This window comes from Enhydra lutris, unplaced genomic scaffold (assembly GCF_002288905.1).
Source record: "Enhydra lutris kenyoni isolate GAN:26980312 unplaced genomic scaffold, ASM228890v2 scaffoldscaffold14, whole genome shotgun sequence".
Classification (NCBI taxonomy): Eukaryota; Metazoa; Chordata; class Mammalia; order Carnivora; family Mustelidae; genus Enhydra; species Enhydra lutris.
Genome location: NW_019154098.1, coordinates 48892604 through 48911213, shown reverse-complemented (window position 1 = coordinate 48911213; position 18610 = coordinate 48892604). Strand labels below are relative to the sequence as shown.

General features: G+C 34.1%; 1 protein-coding gene across 1 annotated transcript in view; it reads left to right on the top strand.

Annotated features, from left to right (window-relative positions):
• LOC111146500 (cyclic nucleotide binding domain containing 1) overlaps positions 1-18610 on the top strand; it is a 461604-nt gene that overhangs the window by 216931 nt on the left and 226063 nt on the right. The window contains exon 5 of the mRNA XM_022502041.1: positions 15863-16008. Within this exon, the coding sequence (XP_022357749.1) occupies positions 15863-16008 (146 nt within the window). The remainder of the gene's footprint in view (positions 1-15862; positions 16009-18610) is intronic.

The following is an 18610-nucleotide window of genomic DNA, read 5'->3' as shown; positions in this document are numbered from 1 at the left end:
TGTGGGGCTCAATCCCAGGACCCTGGGATCATGTCCTGAGCCAAAGGCAGAGGCTTTAAATGGGTTTTGTTTTTTTATCCATTCTCATACCCTGTGTCTTTTGATTGGGGCATTTAGCCCATTTACATTCAGGGTAACTATTGAGTGATATGGATTTAGTGACATTGTATTGCCTGTAAGGTGACTGTTACTGTATATTGTCTCAGTTCCTTTCTGGTCTCCTACTTTTAGGCTCTCTCTTTGCTTAGAAGACCCCTTTCAATATTTCCTGTAGAGCTGGTTTGGTGTTTACAAATTCTGTTAGTTTTTGTTTGTCCTGGAAGCTTTTAATCTCTCCTTCCATTTTCAATGATAGCCTAGATGGATATAGTATTCTTGGCTGCATGTTTTTCTCATTTAGTACTCTAAATATATCATGCCAGTTCTTTCTGGCCTGCCCGGTTTCTGTGGATAAGTCTGCTGCCAATATAATATTTTTACCATTGTATGTTACAGACTTCTTGTCCTGGATTTTCTCTTTGTCGCCAAGACTTGTAAATTTTACTATTAGATGATGGGGTGTGGACCTATTCTTGTTGATTTTGAGGGGGGTTCTCTGTACCCCCTGGATTTTGGCCCTTGTTCCCTTTGCCATATTAGGGAAATCTTCTACAATAATTCTCTCCAATATACCTTCTGCTCCCCCTCTCTTTCTTCTTCTTCTGGAATCCCAATTATTCTAATGTTGTTTCGTCTTATGGTATCACTTATCTCTTGAATTCTCCCCTCGTGGCCCAGTAGTTGTTTGTCTCTCTTTTGCTCAGCTTCTTTATTGTCTGTCATTTGGTCTTCTGTAACACTAATTCTCTCTTCTGCCTCCTTTATCCTAGCAGTAAGAGCCTCCATTTTTTATTGCACTTCACTAATAGCTTTTTTGATTTCAACTTGGTTAGATTTTAGATCTTTTATTTCTCCAGAAAGGCTTTCTTTTCTCCAGACAGGGTGTCTCTAGTATCTTCCATTCCTTTTTCAAGCCCAGCTAGCACCTTGAGAATCGTCATTCTGAACTCTAGATCTGACATATTACCAATGTCCATATTGTTTAGGTCCCTGGTCTTCAATACTGCCTCTTGTTCTTTTTTTTTTTTTTTTTTTTTTTTTTTTTTGTGGTGAGTTTTTACTTCTTGTCATTTTATCCAGACAAGAATATATGAAGGAGCAAATAAAATACTAAAAGTGTGGCAAAGACCCCAGGAAAATGTGTTTTAACCAAATCAGAAGAGACCCCAAATCATGGGGGGGAAGAAAGGGGGTAAAAAGAAGTTTGGAAAAAATTTTTTAAAGAAAAAAATAAAGAAAAAATATAAAAAAGAAAATACATATTTTAGACTGGTGAATAGAACAGAATCACCCATTTAATTTTGGGAGTATTTTGGTCTCTTAGAAGAAAGTACCTCCCAAAAAGTTAAAGAATGAAAAACACATATATATATATGTATACACACACACACACACACACACACACACACAAAATAAGGGTAAACATGATGAAGGGATGGAATATGAGTATAGAGGTGAAAGAAATTTTTTTAAAGATTTTATTTATTTATTTGACAGAGAGAAGGGGAAGCAGGCTCCCTGCTGAGCAGAGAGTCCGATGCCGCCTCGATCCCAGGACTCTGAGATTATGACCTGAGCCAAAGCAGAGGCTTAATTAACCCACTGAGCCACTCAGGCGCCCAAAGATGAAACTTTTTTGAAACAAATTTCTAAAAAAGGAGTTGATAAGATAAGTTGGTTGGGAGAATAAAGAAAAAGAAAGTGGAGAGAATTTTCTCAGGCTGGAGACTAGAACAAAGCCCTGTGCTAGATTTAGGGTATATTTTGATCTATTAGAAGAAGTTGTATCCCAAATTTTTGTAGAAGAAAAAACCCTATGTGTATACAAAAAATAAAGTTAGATACAATGACAGATAAAATATGATTATAATAATGAAGGTTCAAGAAGTTGTTTTTTTTTAATGAAAGGTACTGTTAAAATAAACTAGTTAAAAACATTAAAAGAGGAAAGAGTAAAAGTTAAAAAAATTTTAGCATAAGAAAAAAGCAAAATTTAAAAAATTAATTTACTTTGCAAGACTAAAGAATCTTGGGGAGAAAGCCATGAATTCCATGCTTTGCTTTCCTGTCTTCTGGAATTCTGCTGTTCGCCTTGGTAAGTGAACTTGGTCTTGGCTGGATTTCTTGCTGATCTTCTGGGGGAGGGGCCTGTTGTAGTGATTCTCAAGTGTCTTTGCCCGAGGCGGAATTGCCCCACCCTTACCAGGGGCCAGGCTAAGTAATCTGCTCTGGTTCAATTTCGGGAGCTTTTGTTCCCTGAACCTTTCCGTAGAGTTCTGGAAGACAGGAATGAAAATGGCAGCCTCCCAATCTCCGGCCAAGAGGAGCCCAGAGCTCTGGGCCGCACTCCTCAGTGCGCCCTCAGAAAAATGCACTCAATCACTCCCATCTCCCTGGCCCCTGGCTGTGGTCTGATCTCACCCAGACTGTGACTAAGCGTTTCCGTCTCTGGCACACAGCCCCATCTGGAGTCTCCAAACCCAGCAGATCCCTGCACTCTTCCAGGGTGGTCTCCTGGATCTTGTGGAGTCCCTGCTCAAAGAGTAGTGGTCTGACTGTGCCACGGATTACAGTTTAAGGTAATCCCCGAGTTGAGAGCGCACTCTTCGGCTCCGTCTCTGTAGCCAGCTTCCCCGCTCTAATACCTGTGAGCTCTGCTACACTCAGACACCCACGATCCTTCTGTGACCCCATGGGACCCAAGACCACGCTGTCCCTTCGGGACTTCACCCTGGCTAGCCTCTGGAGCAATGTCCCTCAGTTCAGCGGACTTTTAAAAGTTCTGATTTTATGCTCTGTTGCTCCACCGCTTGCCAGGAGCTGGCCCCTCCCACCGGGGTCTATCTTCCTGTCACTTTGGATTCATTTCTCCGCAGGTCCTACCTTTCAGAAAGTGGTCGATTTTCTGTTTGTAGAATTGCTGCTCTTCTTCTCTTTGATCTGCTGTTGGATTTGTAGGTGTTTGGAATGGTTTGATAAACTATCTAGCTGATCTCCGGCTACCTGATGTCATCTCAGCCTGCTACTCCTCGGCCATCTTGACTCCTCGAGCTGCCTTATTTGATATATTTTTATAACAATTTTTGAAAGTAGGATATTGAAATCTTCACTATAATTATATATTTGTCTATCTTTGAAGCTCTAATAGTATTTGCTTTGTATGCCTGGTGATATTTGATTGGATACCAGTCTTTGTGATTATTTTACCTGATTAGATGCTGAATATTTTTATACTATTATAAATAATTTTGAGCTTTGTTTTAGAATTAGTTGTGTTTTTTGGAAACAGTAATCCCTTCAAGTTTTAACTTTAGGTTTTGTTAGGAAGGATCAGTAGAGCATTTAGTCTGGGGGTATTTTTCCTTAATACTAATGTCAAAGCTTCATTAGTGCTTTATCCTATGTCCTGTGAATTACAAGTTTTTCACTCTGCCTTTTGGAAAAAGAAACTTCCCAGACGTGGTTGAGCTCCACTTATTGTTCTCTCTGACATTTTCAGCTGGTTCAATTTCCATCCTATTATAATTTATTCACATGGGAGCAATGATAATACTAAACACTTAGTAGGTACTCCTTGTGAATTTTGGGAGCTCTGTTTCTTTCTGCATTTTTCTCCTCTACAATAATTTTCTCTTTGTAATCTGGCCATCTTAAACTCTCCTGATTCTTGGATATGACTTTTCAATTCTGAGAGACTGGGTTCCCTCTAGTCATGCTATAGCATAGAAATTTTCTTTCTTCTGTACAGTAGGGAAATCATGCATCTTACCTTCATTTGTATTTTGTTTCTAGGGATCATGGTTTTTCTCTGCCTGATATTCAATGTCTCTAAAACCATTATTTTGTCTATGTTATGTCAGTTTTAATTGTTTCAGGCAACAGAGTAGAACAAGTCCCTGTTAATCTAGCTTTCCCAGAAACAGATGCCTGAAAGTATTTTCCTAGGTTTTTTTTTTTTTTCTTCTTCTTCTGTAGTGATTTGGATCAGTTATCTACTTGGAGTGATCACTTGGCATATCTCACTTTCTAAATCTAAAACTAAATTCTTGTTCATTCTACTAAACTTGCTTCTTCTGAAGCCTTTTCCATCTCATTAAATTCCACCACCACACTTAAAATTTCCTAAGTCCGGAACCTGATGGTCCTCCAAGACTTTTTCCTCTTTCTCTTCAACTACTCAATCTAATTAAGAAGTAAAAATACTTTCTTACTAGCTTCATTCCATGCCCTCATCCTAGGCATTCATCACTCTTGCCATATCCATTTCAAGCTCTTCCAAAGTTAAAAAACAAAAAAACAAACCACCCAACAATAACAAAAGACATTCTTCTTAAAAAGTAAAAGTGCTGGGGAAAAAACAACAACAACAACAAATCTGTTCTTTGAATCTCATATTATCCAGTGGACCATAATACAATGTGCCTATTTTAAATTTATTATAAATTTGATTATTATTTTAAAGGTTTTTTTAATCCTTACTCTTATTTTAAATTTATTTAAATAAATCAACTCCTATTTTAAATGTAATATATAGTATACCTTACCTAACATGCTTGATGTGTCTTAACACTAAATTTAGCTCAAGCATTTTTATGCATCCCAGAAGGAAATAGAAATGCATTAATTATTATCAGGTTAAAAAAATCCATTTGAGTGTCAAATGTTTCCTGCTGAGAAGCAAATATTGAAGTACATAATTGACATTATCCAACATTTTAGTTTTTCTTTTTACTCAATGCCTAATGGATTTTCTCTATATTGTCATTTTCTTATCAATCTACAAAAAAGCAACATTTTTATATTTAAAAGTTAAAATATTTACATAGCCATATACCAGCATATACCTACAGATATATATATCTATATAGATATAGATATGTGTCTCACAGATATGTATCTGCATATATTTGATATATAGATTTCAATATCTATTTCAATGTCTAACTACAGATAATGTATCTCTATCTTCAGATATATAGAAATATGATATTCAAAATATCTGTAGATATTGAAATCTAGGTATGTAAATATTTTAATTACACATATGTCTGCAACTCTACCTATCCATCCATCCATCCATCCACCCATCCATCTGTCTACCCATCGGATACATGTGATGATTTGTGGCTTTGTAAACCTATATTTCCCCTCAAATTAGGGAAAAGTTTAACTAACTTAATTAAATTTAAGTTTGTAGATATTCATGGTCCTAGCATTAGATAAGGATATACTACATCTTGAAAAGTATGCTAAAGAGGGGAATAACAGGATATTTCTAATATTTCATTTTTCCTTGTTAGCATTTTGACAGTAACTAAGATGTGGTCAGAAATTTAGACATTAAACATAACAGATTATTTTGGACTGGAAATTTTCAGACTGGCTTACCAGTCAGCTATCCTGACAAAGGAAGTCTCTCCAGTCATGATATCGATAATATTGGTGATACCAGTGTTACTCCTGTGGAAGGATGATTTGCCTGCCTAGCAATGAATTATATTGTGTTTTGCTTGGTCCATTAAATTCACTTAACATATTCCAAACTAATTTTAAAAACTTAACCTACTAAATGGAATTTTTTCATATATAATCTGCGTTAACCTGACTTTAGTTCATTAGTTTTACAATACTCTAATTCATTCTTTATAGTCAGAGTGAACTTTCAAAATTGCATATCTGTTTAGTTATTCCTGTCACTAAAGTCCATGCATATCTTTACCTTTCTTTATGATAAAGTCTAAAATTCTTCACAGGATTTACATGCCCTCTAGACTTTCCCCTGGCCTCTTGTATTAGCCTCACTTTATGTCCAATTTCTCCATTGCCCTCTCTGCTCCAACTACTTTGGCCTTTCTTCCCAAAGAATTTTTTGAATACTTGATTCTGGACCTTTGGACAAGCAATTACTTGTGCATGCAACACTGTTATCTTCCCTTTCTCCATTGCCCAATTTATCCTTCAGATGTCAGTTTACACACTCTCATTTCTGGAAATATCTTCTGAGCACCCTAGACTAGGTATGTCTTGGTATTTCCATGGGACACAGTGCTGTACACTTTCACAGACATAAGTTGTGTTTAATGTCTGACTTTCTTTTTGGATTTAGGGTTGTATGAGGCAAGGAACATAATTGTCTTTACTTTATTGGATGACAAATAATAGAATAATTATTTATTTAGAATAATACCTGAAATTAACCTTTGCACAAAGCTATTTGTCCAATAAGAGAATGAATGAATGGTTAAACAGTGGAGGCTCTTTTTTAGGTGACCTCAAAAATCCAAAATGTGGGTAGAAGGTGTTGTTTGCCTTCTGAGTCTGACACATAGTTATTATGTTCCTTTGAGCACTGAAGAGAGAAATAGGGTGATAATTTTAAGAATAATTAAGGTTCCTAACAAAATTGCTTGTCAATGTCTTTTACAGAAAAATCCATGTCATCAATTTTGTGTCTTGGAAACAGTCATTTCAAATGTCTAAGCATAAAAAAATATAGAAAACCTTAAACAAAAGTTCTAAACATCTGTGTGTTTTAGTAACCCATGGATATTTTGTTTACTGCTGCTGAGTGTGTTCTGGGAGTGAGTTTACAGGTAACTTTTGAAGTACATTGACCCATGAAAAATGTAGGGATTAGGAGCACCAACACTCCCCCAACCCCCATCACTATGTAGTTGCAAATCCATGTATAACTTTTGACTCCATAAAAACTTAAAATACTAATAGCCTACTGTTTACCAGAAACTTCACTGATAACATTAGCAATCTAATAACATATATTTTGTATTTTACATGTATTATATACTCTATTCTTATAATATGCAAACTAAAAAAAAGTTATTAAGAAAAATCATAAAGAAAAGAAAATTCATTTACAGTGCTGTACTATAAAAAATCTGCATGTAAGTTGACCACACAGGTCATACCTATGTTGTTCAAGGGTCAACTGTTTTTGAGATCTAACTTATGCCCTTTTTTGTGTGGCTGTTGGAAACACTCAGGTCTTATGGGTTGAATTTGTGAAAGTGCTCTTTAATGAGGTTTTTTTTTTTTTTTTTTAGGATTCTAAAAATTCTCTCAAGTTTCAGTGTGGAATCATGAATATGTAGAAACTTAAGCTGTTTGAAACTTGTTTTATGATGCCCCCACACTTTTTTACAAAAATTCCAATTAGCAGCCTAATTGATTATTTTTTTCAGTCCTGTCCTTGTGAAGTGAAGGGAAATCTGCAATTCTATTCTGGTGGTACAACATGTCTTTTAAGGAAAAGAAATCATCCTTTCCAAACAATGAGGAGAAAGAGACATTTTTAAAAAATAACCTGTTTTCTAATCATAAAAACATTTTTTTAAGCTTGAAAGGAAGAGTTAAAGTTGCTGTCACTGATCTTTCAATTTTCAACTGTGTATTGGAATAGCAAAGAGAACCAGCTCATGCTGTGATTCTGATGTATGCACTCCATATGAATGACCAAACTCAATTTTTGGAAAAACTGATAATAATCGACATTTGTCATATGAATTTGGATGATCAAATAAAATCAATTGTTATTCTGTTCATTCATCCTTGACTGATTAGGCAATTCAAATGAGAAGTCAGATAGAAAGTGATGTGCATATTAATGATTAATGATTTACAAAAAATTTCAAGTACACACAAGATTCCAGAAAAATAATTTTATAGTGAATTACTCAAAAACATACAGAATAAATGGATAAATAAATGACATGGGGGTCACTTTTTAAAACTGTTTTAACTAATTTTATAAGTGCCATAAATGCTGCTTTGAAAACTACTGAGGAGGCCCAAGGGTATGCATGTGTGTATCCTTTAATTAAAATGATCTTTTTAGCTAGATTTTTCTGTCCCACTAATCTCTGGCTCACAAAACACTTGAAAAAATGTGTACCTTCTAAAGCCCAGAGATTTTAGTTGTGCAGTTTCTGAAAATGTTCTTTTATGGGGATACACATCAGGGCATCAAATTCAAGCAAGTTTTTGGAATCTTTTAGGAATTCGTGTGACTGGGCATACAGGGTACGTGTTCTGGGGACAGATGTATCCAAATTTAACACACTTCCATGTATTCTGCTCTCAGCTGATGATTACCAAGCCATTTCTACCATTTTTTCCCCTAATTTAAATTTGAGGCAATTCCTCCACAGCCTCTGATTCAGGCTTACGATTTTACTTTGCTCTGTATTCCTTATTTATACTCTGTCTCTTTTATTTTAACCTATATTTTACTCCAGATTCAAAGCCCTCTGTTTTTAATTAAGCTTAATTGCCAATCCTATTTTTCTTCTTTTGTTGTTTCTTTTGCTTGACTCAGAGGTAGATTTACCTTGAAGATAATGAAGCTTAAACTGTAGGTCTATTATTTGATTTGCATGGGTCCCATCCAAGACCCTGGGAGAAGCCCTAGAAATGAATTCACATGTTCATAGTTCCTGTAAAATTTGCAAAAGTGAGCTATTTTGACTGTGATCTCTTCTTTCCCTTTGCCTGCCAATTTCCTTTACTTATATTTCACTTTCATGGCACCGGCATTGGAGTGGCTTTAGGCATTTGGGGGATTCAGTTTATGGAAAATTGCATTAGAGATACATTTCAGTTTGGTCTAGTGAGATATAATTTTTGGTTGTTAGTCACTGCTACATATGCCAGTTAATGCTTGTTAGGCTTGTGTATGAATGGCTATCAGGAATAGCCCTACCAAACACAGTGGACTCAACAGCATCTTGAGATGAAGAAGCAGAACCAGAGCTCTTATCACCATATACGACTGTTCTGTGGAAGCCTGATACCAGACACGTGTGGGCCATGGATTGGCACATACTTTAGAATGTATGGAGAGAGTTAAATTTGTGGAAGAGCTTTCCAAATCTTATAGATCATAGATGAAAGAAATGTGGTTATGGATTTTCCCAAATTTGACAAGAATACTGAAATTTTATGTTACTCTACTAATAATCAGTTGTAAAGCTAAAAAAAATTTAAAGTTATTGACTAATTTAAAAAAATCTACCAATCAAGCTCAAGAGAAGACTCTATTCTGTCAATAAAAATTAATATAAAATTGCTCTCATGCAAAGAAATGAAAATATATAAGAAATTCAGGACAAATTCTATAAAAATAAATATTATAGATGTATGTAGGCAACTAATTAATAAAAGTATTGTAACATTTTTTTCTGGATTTTTATGGTGATTTAAAACCACCCAACTTTTAAAAATTATAATTTGTAGTGCTTTCTGCTCTTTCTAAATAACTATAATTGACTCTTGAACACACAGGTTTAAACTGTGGAGGTCCACTTATACACACATTATTTTTATTTGACAAATATAGTGCGGCATGGTAAATATATTTTCTCTTCATTATTATTTTCATAATAATTTTTATTTATATATATTTGTAGATGTAATAGATATACTTATATATAACATAAAATTTGTTAATCAACTGCTTATGTTTAACCAATAAATTTTCTCATCAACTGTAGCTTATTTAGTACATAGTTTTGGGGAAGTTAAAGTTACATGTGGATTTTTGACTGTGTGGGAGGTTAGTGACCCTAACTCTTGTGTTGTTCAAGGGTCAACTGTATTCCCATTTGTACCAATTTTTTAATTTATAAATTTGTGTTCTTTTTTATTTATGTGTCTGACTCAGCAAAACCTGGAACAGACCCTGCCTTAGCTCAATTAGCCTAATAACTGAAAAGAAATGAAAATCACTAGAAGACTTGACTTAGTATAGTGGCTAAGTAGATGGAGATCTGGATTCTAGAGTGAGACTACCTGGGATAAAATCCTGGCTCTGCTATTTATTATCCATGTGACCTTGGGCAAGTTACTTAACATATACAAGACTAAACTTTCTCATTTTAAAAGGAAAAAGTTGGATTTGAAAATATAATTTTTTGGGGCGCCTGGGTGGCTCAGTGGGTTAAAGCCTCTGCCTTTGGCTCAGGTCATGATCCGAGTCCTGGGATCGAGCCCCACATCGGGCTCTCTGCTCAGCAGGGAGCCTGTTTCCTCCTCTCTCTCTCTCTCTCTCTGCCTGCCTCTCTGCCTACTTGTGATCTCTGTCTGTCAAATAAATAAATAAATAAAAATCTTAAAAAAAAAAGAAAATGTAATTTTTTATAATTATATCACAATATAAATAAAATAAAATACAGTGGGAAATCAACTAATTAAAAAAATAGAGTATTCATGTTGAAAGGAGGCTTGGAGTTCCCATAATTTTCCATCAGCCTTGTGGATTCCTCACATCTCCTTCAGGTGAACATGTTGGTCCATGTGGAAACTATACCTTGTGTAGAAACTGATCTGTTCTCCTATTCCTTAAAGTAGTATAGTTATGCTTTTTTTGTTGTTATGCTTTTATTGACATTATTTATGAATACTTTATGTAAGATTTAGTTTGAACAGACCTCTCTGTGACTGCATGTGTTTTTGAATACTATTGCTCTTGTACAATCTTTGTATAAAGAATCACATGATGATATTAGTGAAAATATCAAAAATTGAGACAAGTGGTAATTTGTTCTCTATTTGACCTGACTTATCATAGAAATGACTAAAATGTTATTTAAAAGAAAACAAAATAAAACTGACCACAGCTGATTCTGCCTTTGAGACCAGAAATTAAGCATTTAGTGAAAATAGGAAAACAGCAAGAAACTACTGGGAGAAACATAAGCTTTCCCAAGTTCTCAGGGATATTAGAGGATTATCAAGTTTCCAACAGCACATGAGACTGAGCCTCCTGTAGATTTCTGTTTAGTTGGTTATTTTTAACCATTATTAAAAGAAAGTGTGAACCCAAACAGTAGGAAGATTTTGATAGGGAACTAATGTTGAATTTTGTGTGTTTGTACACACACACACACACACACACACACACACACACACACACACACATTTCCCAAGGATCTGTTTTATTGTTCTTAATATTTTAATTGTACCTTTTAATTAGAAAAAATTGGCCTCTTTATAACCTCTGTTCATAATTGCCAGACAGAATAATCTTATTCCCTCTTTACTTTGACAGCTCTTCAAATTTTGAATCCGCTCTATCTCCATATACCTCTACTTCCAATTTAAAAAATGATTGTTTTGGGGCATGTGGGTGGCTCATTTGGTTGAGTGTCTGCCTTAGGGCCAGGTCATGATCCCAGGACCTTGGAATAAAGCCCTGCATCGGGCTCCTGGCTCAGCAGGGAGTCTGCTTCTCCCACTCCCTCTGCTGTTCCTTCTGCTTATGTTCTTTTTGTCTCTCAAATAAATAAATAAAATCTTTATTTAAGAAATGATTGTTTTATGACAGGACCTAGAGATATTTTCTTTGATGTTTATAAGTCCTTGAAAAGTAAAAATTATCATTTCTGACATTTACTTTCATTTTAGAGACCTTCTTGGGCCTTCTGGGAACCCTTTCTGAATGAGGTCTTGCAATCGTTACTCCTGGTCTTTTTGCTTATTTTTCTTTTCTATTTGACCACCCAGGAATAGGAAGCTGTCTTTTCTTTTCTCTTTTTCTTTTCTTTTTTTTTTCTTTTTTTTTGAGAGAGAGAGAGAACACGTGTGAGCTGACCAATGAGGACAGGGTTGGGGGGCTAAAGATTGTGGAGGCAGAAGGAGAGGAAGAGAAAGAATCTTAAACAGTCTCCATGCCCAGTTTGGAGCCTGACACTGGACTCCATCTCATGGATCTCATGGAGACCCTGAGATCATGACCTGAGCTGAATCAAAAGACTGACTGAACCATCCAGGTGCCCTGAATAGGAAGGTGTCTTAACAGAATTTCTAATACCTACATACTCAGAGAGTTCTTTAAATTAAACAGCTTAGGTATTTTAAATTAAGTGTAAATTAAAAAATAAATAATAGACAATGCAGTTCTTTTGCCAAGCTATATGCAACAATTTAGAATGATAGTTTAATGGATGAAATTATACTTGATAATTATTATTTCAGGTATGGCCTAGTATATAGTTATCTTGTTTTAAAGGAAGAGGAAACCAGATGGTGGCAATAACTGATGAGATAAGTTGACACTTTAAATTTAAACAGTTATGTAAAGGAAACAATTTTAAAGAAGGTAATAATTTCTGAATCATTAAGTTCTGGTTCATAAAATAGAATGTCTGCAGTGAATATTTTAATTATGGTATTTTTCAATTATAAAATCAGATCATTAAGATTAGTTATAACCTTGCCCCTAGAGTATTTCTGATATATTTGCAATCATGCAATGTATGCCTTAATAACATGTCACCAATACTGCAGGTTTGTCTTTCTACCTAGGATTCTGTATTATATCCCTGATTCTGTAATAACCTAAATGATATCTTCTTGAAAACATGAAGTAGAATACTTCTTCTCTATTATTGACTACTTATTTCCAACTTTAAATATATTACCTAAAGCTATCATGTGTACCTTTCCACATATAATATTTGACTCTGTTTTAAATAAGAAAACTGTGTGCTTTTTTCCTATTACAGAACTAATTGAGTGTCTGGAATTATTCTATTTAAATTTAGGGTTTTTGTGTGTGTGTGTGTTTCTGCACCTGTGTGTTTGTGTGTGGTGTTTGTGCTAGCAGCATGATTTGCTCATAGCTCAACAACTTTTAGTATTTCAGTTTCTTTTTTATTATTATTAGTTATGAGTCCTTGAGGAAATTAACCTCTTTGATCCCCAGTTTAAATATTATTTTTTATAGCATATTCCCCTTACTTTATCCCCTTATTTGTATTTGACTGCTCTGATTTACTCTTGTTTCATTGACAAACATCCTGCCCAAGTTTAATAGCTGTGTTTATGTGTTCTGTAATATAAATTGATTATATGTCTTTGGCAAAATTTTCAACACATGCAGACCAACTGTTTCTCCAACCAGTGCCAGGAGGACAGAGTCAATCCTGAGATATACTTGCACTACCTCTTGGAAAAATGTAACTCTGGAAGACTAAATATTTTTACTAAACAATCTTTAAGTCCTTGAAGAAAAACCATATAAATCAGCTAGTATGGGAAGCTCCGTGTATCCTCAACATTTAAGTTAAATGGAGCCTGTATCAGAAGGCATGTAATATTTTATGAGGAAAATGCAAGGATTTTTTTTAATGTTGTTTTAACCCTAATTTAGTAGATGGGGGACACTTAGACTATAATTAGAGAAAAATGCAGAAGTTCTGTTTCATTTGCACATCTGAGTAAATGTGAGTTTACTAGTATTAGGGATGTAAAGGTCTTAAGAGAGCCCTAACCAGTGTCCCATTGTCCAGAGATACTCACTGAAGGAATCGTACTCTCTCCTTAGCACAAGAAATGTGAAGAATTAGCCAAGAGTGAAAAAGTAAGCAGGTTTACAAGAGCTTAACAAAAATCTAGATGATGTGTACCTAGAACTGGAAACATTTAGGAATTCAATGGGTGCCAGCATGAATGCCAATGGTTATACATAGTAGTTTCATCTTATGACGCCAGTGAGCATAGATGCTGGTCATCAGAAGCCAGTTAGTAACTTGTCATGACTCTATAAGCTCTTAGGTTTGGCATAATCACCAGGAGAAAAAGAATTAAAGGGAAAATCCTGAAATTATTTTGTTTCCAACTAATATGTTTCTAAATACTTAGAATATACTAACATTTTGCTTTTTTGTGATTAGCTGTATTTAGAGCTAGAAATAGACATAAGGTGGATAATGAAAATTCAAGAAAATAACATTTTCTTTCACACCATTGTATGTGGTCTGATAACTCATAATGATAATAATGACACTATTAATTTAAAAAAAAAAGCTCCTTTCTACTGGTAATAATTTGGGCATTATAGTTTTCCTAACACTTCTCAATTTATGGTTTTTTTTTGTTGTTGTTGTTGTTGTTAATCTAATTTCTTTCCTAAGAGCTTTTGTAGATCGAATAGGTAAGGAAAGAGTGGGTATGATGTATGTAAAAAACATTCCTGACAAATGGTAAAGGTAGAAATGAGAGAGAAGTGAAGGAAGGCCGTGTTTAAAGAGAGGAAGTGAAGGCCAAGTTTCAGACATGATTGTCTTGATTTATCATCTTGAGGATGGTAAACACAGGAGTGTATGTTAGAATCAAATGAAAAGTTCCACGAGAATTTCAGAACAATGGACCATGAGGATCATTTGTCAGGGTTTCTGATCTGTTTTCAGTATCTTCTGCATACCAGTAACCAAATCCAAGGTTCTGTTCTAGACAATGTTTTTAAATTCTTGTTTATTTCTTCTTCCTGTGCCTTCCTCTCTTTTAATGTAGGCTACTTTAAGTTCTTCTGTAACAACAGGCTTGGTTGAGAAGGCAAAGCTTGTAATTAGGACTTTGGCACAGGGTTAAGGTCCTTTATTTAATCGAGAAAATAGATCTTTGATAGTCAAATATCTTTCAATTTTTTTTTTTTTTGTTATTGCATGGATTCAAGAAGCACTTGGCTTTTCCATTTATACCACACATTGCTAGATCTCTTCCATTGCTTTCCGTTTATGCTTGAAAACTGTCCAATTTTAGGCCCCTGATAATACATTGCAAGAAAGAAGTAACATTGAGCAAACAAAACAGTAACTTTCTGGCTCTTTCCATCTACTTTCTGTGAAACAGTGGGTTTCCTAGGTACTTGGTATGCCTTCCAACTTCCAATAAGTTATTGCAGACAACTTATATATCAAATGTTTGGCACTTTTTTTCCTGTGATATTATTATTTTTTTACCACCACCTGTTTTATTGCTAAATCAATGATACATATTTTAGGTTTTTGTTATAAAATGTTATTTAATAACACTCATCTTTATTACTGCATCTGAAGTACACATTTTAAGTGATGTTAACTAGGAAGCCAGTTTCCTCAAGACTCTTTCTTAAGACTATCTACTACATTAGTATTTTTCCAACTTCTATTTTGCTAGAACACAAAAAGCACCATGTATTGTCATCTAGTAAATGTGTGCACACAACCACATGCATACCAGGTGTCTCAACTGGACATTACATCTAAACTGGGACTATTTCTGGCAAACCTGCATTTATGAGTATCCCAAATTCCCTTTCTGTAGCCAAACTGATTTTTCAAAATAGATTTTTTAAAATTGCTTGAAAAATATTGAGCATTTAGCAGTGGTATGATAAGTTATTTTCTTGAGAATTTAGGATCAACATGATTTTGTAACTTTATTATGGTATTATATATATTACATGGTAAATTTAATGATTAAAGCAAATAAATATCATCCATCACAGGATGACTGTGTTTTATTTAAAATTACATGTGCATTTTTTTCAGTTAAAATATTTATCAAATGTTAAATTGTAGTTTCATTTAATTTAATAGTACTTGGAAAGGATTTAAAGTATACACTGGATTAAAAAATCAATCTTTTTACTAAACGAAAGAGGTCTTTATTATTATAATGACTAATAATAAAAGATATAGTCTTATAATTGAAGCACTGAGTTTTCTATAAAAAGAAGGTAAAGGCATTAGGTAATTTCCTTAAGTTTCAAGTTTCATGGATGTACATCTTAGTGCTGGAAGGAGAATAAATTCTAAAGTTGATTACCAAAACAAAAATAGAGTATCATCATAGGTATCCTTAAGCAAACCTGGAATAAAAAAAGAAATGCAAATTTGAAAGCTCGAAAATCAGGAATTTTTGGTTTGTCTCTTTGTAGTTAAGCTGTGTTCTCTCAATTTGCTAATCTTTTTGATGTTGTTTCAAGGCCCATTTATAGGACATTGCGTGAACACAAAACTGTGTGGAAAATGCTGAAAACAATTCCAGATTTGACCTGTCAGTTACCTGAGGAGCATCTGAAAATACTTAGTAAGAGTGTCACTTCTGAAACCTGGGTAAAAGGCAGCACAGGTAACAGACTAATCTGGAGGGAATTTAGCAACATAGAATGTGTGTCATTATTTTGAGTTCTCTATAATATTGATATTTTCACTTGATACATTAAAATGCACTGTTTGTGTATATTTTGTTTGTAGTTATAAGTACTGAAATGAATAACATTCCACATTTTAGTATGGGTGTCTTAATGATATACACTAGTGTTTTCTCTACATTGGGCATGCATCACAATCACGCAGAGGACTCAAATTGCTATGTTCAGTTCTAAAGTTTTTGGTTTGGTAGGTATGGGATGGGGCTTAATTGCATTTCCAGTAATTTTCCAGGTGACACTGCTAGTATGGGACTATACTTTGAAAACCATTCATTGATATACACATTTAATGACAATCTAGCATTGGATTACATAGTTAAGAGAGCAAATGGTCATAGCAATTAATTGACTTATCCAGATATTGCCCCAGATATTGGGTACAAAACCTCTCCAGACAGATTTTAGTTTCCCAATTTTAAATTTCTAGTCCCTTTACCAAGGATACATTGGGTACATTAATAGAAGTACTTCATATTGTAACCTTTGAGGGGTATACAAATACACACACACACACACACACACACACACACACCTGACACAACAGAATTCAATACCATTTTTTGCGATTGTGAAATACCTATTAGAAAAGTAGAATTAAGTTTATTTAATATGTTATTTATGTCAGGGGATATCCCTAATTTACTCCTCACAGACACAAATAAAAGTATTATTCTTCTTCTCCACAGATGAGAACCATAAGGCATAAAATATCGTGCAGAATATTCCTGATTAGAATTGAATTTCAAACACACTTTAACTCATTCTGTGTCTAATATTCTGCTGTTTTAATAAAGTGGTTCATCAGGATCATGCCTTAAAAATATAACTGTAATTTCAGAGAGCATGTGTCTTTTGAAATATGTCATATGTCTGTTGAAATATTTCAAGACTTTTCCCCCAGTGGTCATCTCTTATAATTAGTTTCATTTAATCTGACATCAAGCAATGAAAATTAAATCACAGGAGTTTGCAAAGGACAAAATGATTTTGAAAGGTAAGAAAGAACATTTACCATTGCTTTGCATTAACTTGAGGATAGTAATTTAAAAATTAATTTGTTTTTATCATAAATCCCTGAAATTATGCCTATTATGGTAAATATATGGAAACAACCTAGATGACCTTCAATAGAAGATAGATTATTACAATGATACATCTCTTTCATGGAATAAAAGGCATGCGAAATTATGATACATGTATCCAGTGAAATTCTAGGCAGTTGTTAAAAAGAATGAGGTAGATCTCTCTGTATATTGACATGGAAACTTATCAAAATTATTAAAGACAGTAGATAAAAATAGGGCAATTGTGGAGTTATATAAATAATATGGTTATATTTTCACATATTTATACAAATCTGAAGTTACATATACAGATGTACTGCATATACATATATAAAAATTCATAGTGAAAAGTACATAGATGTAGCTCCAGGAAAACAGTCCAAAAATAAGTATTTTAAAAACCATTACCTTGGTGGAGGGAAGAGTTGAGGGACAGTGAAGAATTAACTCTTTCTTCTACATATATTTTTGTTGAATTTTTCACAATAAAGATATATTCACAGGTTAGTGTTTGTAACTGTTTTTTTTTTTTCAAAAAGTTTTTAAAATTACTTCAAAGCAAAAACTGATTCTATCCATCTATTCTGATGGTATCTTAAAAGTTGGGTGATTGACTATTAAAATGTGAACTTTCATTCCTTGACAAATATATATCAACTTTTATTTCATCTTTCATATTAAATAAGGGTTTTCAATTCATATTTCAATAGAACATATTTTCAACCATTTTATAAAAAATACAAGTCTCTGTCTTTACATATACCTGTGTCAAAATCCTTCTTTTGAGTTTTTAAGACGTCTGATTCAGACAGTCCAGATCTTTCACTACCCAAGCAGTCAATTCATTAAATATCTGACCTTTGTAAATCTCTTCATTCATCCAACTTAAAAAAAAAAAAAAAAGATATAACCAAGTGTCTTTCTCTCTTTCCTTTACTCATGTGTGCATTTCACCTCTGCTGCTGCTGTTATTTAAAGTATTCCCCCGTCACCAGGCTGCTGACTTTAATCTGAGGCTGAGGCTTTGGTTTCTCTCCTGCAAGCCTACATAGCTGTTGGCACCTTCTGGTCTCTTCTGGTGGGTTCTTTAGAACTTTGGAATTTAAGGCAGCTTCCTAAACTCCCCATTACTCACTTACCTTCTCACTCAGCTTTCTTAAACAATAAAATATTAACAGGATAACAATATTATGATTTTAAGTTCTGGCTAACACATATACATATCTCTAGTTTAAGTGAAAATGGCACTACAACACAATATAAATATTTAGCCAAAGATATATGTATATCAAAGATATATACTTAATTCAAATGATTTCAAGAGTTTTCCATTGGGTCTCTTATATTTTGGCCTGAGCAGCAGGCATTTTTAAGATTGGCAACCTAAAGCTCATGAAAGCTAAGAGAATTAACTTACTTCAGAATTCAATTTAGTGGCTAACTTGGAATTAGATCC